Source organism: Hydractinia symbiolongicarpus, chromosome 1 (assembly GCF_029227915.1).
Source record: "Hydractinia symbiolongicarpus strain clone_291-10 chromosome 1, HSymV2.1, whole genome shotgun sequence".
Taxonomy (NCBI): domain Eukaryota; kingdom Metazoa; phylum Cnidaria; class Hydrozoa; order Anthoathecata; family Hydractiniidae; genus Hydractinia; species Hydractinia symbiolongicarpus.
Genome location: NC_079875.1, coordinates 18299096 through 18305715, shown reverse-complemented (window position 1 = coordinate 18305715; position 6620 = coordinate 18299096). Strand labels below are relative to the sequence as shown.

The following is a 6620-nucleotide window of genomic DNA, read 5'->3' as shown; positions in this document are numbered from 1 at the left end:
AGCAAAAAATAAACCTGAAAACGAGGCTGGTTATATTTGTGAATTAATGTTTAATTTAACATATTTTTTTCCGCTTAAAAACCAGAGTCACAGGTTGACAAGAATAAAACAAACATCTAAAAGAATGCTATTAAGTAATAACGTTTAAAATATGATATTGTTTTTAATTCTCAAAGCAATACAAGCGTTTATTTTGTTGTGTTCATTAACACGTGCGAGAATAACTCGTTAAACCAGATATTTCTTTCGAAAGCACTTGTGGTCGCAAATAGCTTGTAAAGCGAGTTTACCAACATCTATGCATGTGATAATGTAGCAATCTGAAAACCTTGGGAAACTTAATTATTTTTGTTTATAAATTCCATCCAATAACATGCATCCCAAAACTGATATTACGCTTTATATAGTCATGGTGTTACCTAATATAGTATGATGCAGTTTTAAAAAATTAATAAATAAAAATATTTTATAAGAAATAGTAGTCGTAGTAGTCGTTTGAAGGATAGAGAAGCATCTTGAACATGGCAACTATATCTTCTAAAGCAGCTTTGAAAAGAGTTTTACTTCAAGCATGTCTTAACTCATCAAAATGTACCACAGTACCTGGTGAGTTAGTAGTTACTCTATCGCGAGAAAACATTTTATGATTTTCGCAACTTTATTTGTCGTATTTTTTCTTTCTTTTAAGAAACTGCCAGTTATTTGTTTTCTGTTTGTTTAGCTAAAACGATAGCAACTCTGTGTCCAGAAGATGGAGTGTTCACAGGACCATCTATGAAAACCGAAGTTCCTGGGCCGAAATCCAAGGTAGGTAGTCACTTCAGACTGAGTTTTTGTGGATGTTTTTTTTTGAAAAAGTCAAAGTTCCTGTCTCTTCTTTATTAGGCGCCTGGGTGCCTCGTGTCAGACATTTACAACATGGTTCTGCGTGGCTTTTGAATAGATAGAGGGCACGACATGTAGCTTATGGTAGAAATCCAATCAAAATTAAACAAAATTGTTGCCGATATTTTCAAATATGTTTTTTGCATTTTTATTAGTCTGAATTTTTTTTCTTATTTCAGGAAAAAATCGCCGCACTTTCAAAGTACAAGGTAAACTTTTTTACGCCATTGGGCGAGTTCTTATTATCCAGCGAAAGTAAAATACGACAAATGTTTGCAAATCTTATCGGTACAAATATAATGTTTGGGTTTATTTTCCATCAAACTTAAGAGCAGCATGTTTGTTATTTAAAATAAATTTCCGTTACCTCGTTTCTTCTTAAACTTTAGCACGGTTTATGAAATGTTTTTTTTATATACCAAAATCGTTTAATTTCTGATTTTAGAGAACTGAGCAGATGCACATGATTGGAGATTTTGAAAAAAGCAAAGGAAATTATTTCGTTGACGTGGATGGCAACGTTTACCTGGATGTGTTCCAACAAATATCATCTTTGCCTTTAGGTAATTCGGTAACTATAAACAACAACTTTAAACCGACAACTATAAACCATTTTTTAAACAGCTTTTTTTAATACAAATTTTTTTTTAGGATACAATCATCATGCGCTTGCAGAGACAGCGAAAAGTCCTGCAGTTCAGGTAAAATAAATTTCCTTTATAATGACTTTTAAACTTAATTTTAAAATTAAACTTGCTAGAAATTTTTGCTATCCTGGCTTCAAAAGAAGATAGATAGCGCAAAACAGGTGCTGATGCTAGATAGACTTAAATTTGGCTATAATTCAAAAGTTTTTTTATGATGCTTCGATTCAAATTTTTCTCAATGTTATATTCTTTCTTTTTCAAGTCGGTCTAGCGGTGTTAAGGATGTTGCGGCACGCGTACTCCGTCTATCTGTGCATAAAAATCAGTTGACAAATGTTAATTGCTGCGTTTTGCTCATTGAACCCCTGTAAACAATGCCCGCTTTGAGTTATGACGTCATATTTAAATAATTTGACATTTGTTGTTTGTTTTTATTGTCACATCTTTTTTTAAACCAAATTCTTGATCACCTGCATATTTCTTAACACTTGTTTAGGATAAATCTACTTTCTAAGCTTAAATATGTTAGCATGTAGTTGAGACCACCCTCAAAAATATCGAATTTGTAGTTACACGAAACGGCTTTTAAGCCCTGCAGAAACTGTGGGCTTTTTCATATACAAGTTTTTATGACGAAACCAAACCGCGCCTGGGTTAGCGTCAGCCATTTATGACATTATTTTTAAATCCATGGTTGGACTCTAATAGACAACCAGCTTAACGCCATATTACAAGTTGTAACGCCATTCCAGAATAGGTGTAAAGATAATTAAAATTCTGGACATATATTTTTATTTTTATTATTTTTTCTAGAATGGACTTTTGAATCGATCTGCACAAGGCTTTTGCCCCGATAAAGACATGTTAGAAAGAATGGAGAATACTTTAATGAAGGTAAAACCCAGACGTATTAAAGAACTTTTATTTGCAAATAAAATCAGCAATGCTTTGCTTCTATACTGCATAGTTTTTTACACATGCCATTACACTTGTTGTTGAGAAAAAAAGCATCACCTTATAATGACCTAAATCATTACTATACTTCAGAAAATATTAAACGGGGGCGGATAAGTTGTGGTTTTGTAAGCATTACCAGCGTACGCTTTGTCATTTTGCTGTAAATAAAGAAAAAATATTTGCAAAAATAAGGTTTTAGGTTAAAGTATATACTTTATTGAGGGGCATGAGTCAATGCGTGGAATTAGTCTCTTTTCCCGTCTAAAATTAAGTCTCGGGCAAATAATTTTTTTTTCTTGTTATCTTTCCCCCTTCTCTAGGTTCGAATTTCAGGTTCAAGTCCCCACTCCGGCGCACTTTAAATGCAGTGTTGTCAGTCCATTTAGTGCAATCTGCTGACCGCTAACTGGCTTGTGTGGTAAGCAAGCAAGTTAGGGCATTGCTATGCGTATCTCTGACGGCAATGTAACATAGTTACAGTCGGAGGGGAGGAAGAGCCAACCGTTAGGATGGAATCCCCAAGGACGTTAAAACTTCCCGTAACTTCTTACCTATTTTATTTATCAGGTAGCGCCTAAAGGCACCATAGCACAACAGATGATGTGTGGCTCATGTGCAAATGAAAACGCGCTTAAGGCCGCCTTTATGAGATACAACGTAAGTCGTTCTAGCCTGTGCACATTTATCCTTACTCTTCTTTATGCAAAGCGTTTGTTTTGAACTTTAACATAGGTATGAACTGTGTTTAATATTCTTCTTCCTAAACAGCAGTTCCATAAATGAAGTTTTCATTGTTACTTATTAGGCTATTCGACGAGGATGTTATGAACCCACTGAATTAGAACTGGAAACTTGCATGCAGGGCAAAGGTCCAGGATCTCCTGAAGACTTATGCATATTGTCTTTTACCTCAGGATTTCATGGACGCACCTTAGGTAAGTCGCTCAATATTTTTCTTTAAAATAACCTTCAGTGACATTTTCTATTCTTAAATTATAAAAATCTATCCTTAAATCAGGCACTCTAGCTGTCTCTCACTCCAAAGCACTTCACAAGTTTGATATGCCTGCTTGGCCCTGGCCTGTTGCACCGTTTCCTAAGTTGAAGTATCCGCTAGAAGAGCATGTGGAAGAAAATCAAGAAGAAGAAATGAGATGTCTTGATCAAGTACGTTGTAATAGAAATCTTCTTCTCTGCTGTTTTCAATACTTGTCGTTATAATAGCTTGATCTGTATGTTTAGATGAATCGAGTTATAAAAGAATCCAACGAAAGAGGACTGTATGTAGCAGGAGTTATAGTTGAGCCACTCCAATCTGAAGGAGGCGACAATCATGCAAGCGCTAATTTTTTTGCTGGCGTACAAGCTATCGCGAAACAGGTAAAGAACCATCGCTGTAAAGTCGTTTTCTTAGTTATTCTTAGGAATAAAATAACTTTAGCGAACACACTATTTTATTTCCAAATTTTTTGTACGAACATATTGCTTTTTTATTGCATCAGATCGGCAGAACGAATTAAAAACATCAACACAAACAAGGACAAATCCAACCAATAAGAAGGAATTCTGTGTCGAATTTTGATTTGAGTAAATTTTGATCTATTTGTTGCTCGATTTCAGTACAATGCTGCATTCATCGTGGACGAAGTACAAACTGGTGGTGGTTGCAGTGGGAAGTGGTGGTAAGTGCTTATTCTCTATTCCCATCTTTTGTTTGTATCGTTTTGTTTTGGTTGTTGAAAATGTGGTCTTCTCAGTGATCTTCTCAATTTTGGTGTCTCTCTTAACGCAGGATGCATGAAACGTGGAATCTCCCTTCACCTCCTGACATGGTAACATTCGCAAAGAAAATGCTCATTGGTGGATTTTACTTCTCCGAAGAATTTATGCCAAAACATGTACGTACTTATTATACAAAACAATTTATATCTGTATGATTAGTGCCAAGTATCACACCTTGTTTGAAATGAGCTAAGCATCATAATGTAAGCCTAAGGCGGCTTTACACTTACGATTTCTTCTTACTTTGTGTGGATCAACGCTGGTCGAGTTTTATATCATATCCTGCTCTTAATACATTCTTTTTTATAGACTATGAGGATATTTAACACCTGGATAGGAGATCCGGTACGCGCCGCCATGTTGGAAACCGTAATAAATGTGGTGGAGAGTGATGGCTTATTACAAAGGACACAAAAATCAGGGGCAGCTATCCTGCAAAATTTATATGAGCTACAGGTGAGGATTTTTTCATTAAAACGTTAAAACTCTTATACTATAACTCTTCGCCGATTGGTTCTTTTTTAAATGCAATTTTGACACACACCCGCTCTCAGTTTGTATATTAGCACGAACGCTCAAACACTTTTTTTCTACTAGCCGTCTGGTAATCGAAATATGTTTCCCGCATTTTAATTTCGTCCCTCCTACAGCTAGTATTATAATATAGATGCCTGTAACATACACAAACTAAAAATAGATTCCGTTTTTGCCATTCACAGCACCCCTTTGTACTTTTGAACACAGCTCAACTCCGCATTTTTTGTGTAAATTATTTTTAGAAACTTTACCCTGATCTTATCTTCGATGCAAGAGGTGTTGGTAACTTGTGTGCAGTTTCATGCGAAAACACAGAGATTAGAAACAATCTAGTGGCGCATCTTCGTGGTCTAGGTATGCAATCTGAGTTGCAATTAGTCAATGTTGACCCAAGATAATTTTTCATTGTCTTACTGATGCAATTTTATATAAAGGAACTTCTTCTACTTCACTTTTCACTATTGGCATTAATATTAGTCCTCTAATATAAGTCCTCTAAATTTCGCGAGAATTATCGTGAATTTTGCAAAAAACGAATTTGCAATAATTTGCAACTAATTTTTACGAAATTGACGAAAACCTGTAAAATTTAAATTACTACCCTGAATGCAGTGTTGCATCTCACATGAAATTTGAAAGGTAGTTTGACTAAGGAGAGTATTTTTTAAAAAAGTTTAACTACATTACGCATTTCATGTTAGGTTTACAAATCCATGGTTGTGGTGATTTTGCAGTGCGTTTCCGTCCAGCATTAATTTTTACTGAAAAACATGCTGCATTGAGCGCAGACATCTTTGATACAGCGTTATCGACACTACGGCAAAAAATGCGCTCAAAGGTCTAAATTATCAAAATTTAGGGTTATTATCTTATGTAAATTTTATTTTTCTCTTATATTTCATTATATGTTTTATAATTTTATTATTAAGCAAATAATTTAAATATTTTAAAATTGAAATAATTTAACCTACGAATAACGGCAAAATCGTTCTGTAGTTCATTTTCATGAGTTCATAATCTACACAGCGAGTAGGATGGAGCGTTTTACTACTATTGTTACAGCACGTCCATATTTAGAAATAATAATTACAACTTCCACCTTTTTCTTTTGTGAAAATAACTTTTATGCTGAAATAAATATATATATATTTGTAACCATGTATGTTCTTTGTAAATACTTTGTATATGTGGCTAACTGTTATTTTAGTATTATATGTATACATTCATAAATCCTTGTGTTTTTCTTAACAATCTTACTATGCCTAGCCCCCCCCCCCCCCCCCCCTCACTTTCGAAATTGTGGCGCTGCCCCTAAATCTTGTGTCCTGATTTGGAACTTTAGCATAAACAACAATTATATGGGATAGGGGGGGGGGTCATTAGAAAAGGCCAAAACGACAACGTTTAGGAACCTATTTTCATACCCTTTTCCTTTCTCTGAAAGAATGAACACGTCTATATTACAATGTGATAGCTGCTTTATAACAGGCTAAGCAGACAGAAAATAACTGTCTTCATCTTATGTGTGGTTAACTAAATCTTTTTGAAACCTAAATTATACCTCCAAAAGACGTCTATATTTGGTCTATTTTGTCCGCTGTTAAGACATCTTTCACAATGCATGTCAGATGTCTAGGAAAGGACGATTTTTAGAGATCTTGTTTGAACGTTTTTAAACGTCTTGTAATTGAAGTGGTGTAGACATTTAAATAAATGATGATAAAATAGACGTGCTTTAGACGTTATAACTCTTTGTTAAGCCGTTTGACAGACATCTTCCAGTGAATGCTCTTTAAACGTCGTTGCGTCTTT

At 34.7% G+C, this 6620-nt stretch overlaps 1 protein-coding gene across 1 annotated transcript; it reads left to right on the top strand.

Moving 5' to 3' along the window:
- Positions 1-445: 445 nt before the first annotated feature.
- On the top strand, positions 446-6038 carry LOC130644764 (4-aminobutyrate aminotransferase, mitochondrial-like). Its single transcript, XM_057450494.1, has 15 exons — positions 446-606; positions 722-807; positions 1065-1094; positions 1331-1448; positions 1537-1586; positions 2346-2426; positions 3057-3146; positions 3295-3424; positions 3508-3656; positions 3732-3869; positions 4110-4171; positions 4282-4387; positions 4581-4727; positions 5051-5162; positions 5510-6038. The coding sequence occupies exons 1-15, from the start codon at positions 522-524 to the stop codon at positions 5650-5652; spliced, it is 1527 nt and encodes a 508-aa protein (XP_057306477.1). The 5' UTR covers positions 446-521; the 3' UTR covers positions 5653-6038.
- The last annotated feature ends 582 nt before the right edge of the window (positions 6039-6620 follow it).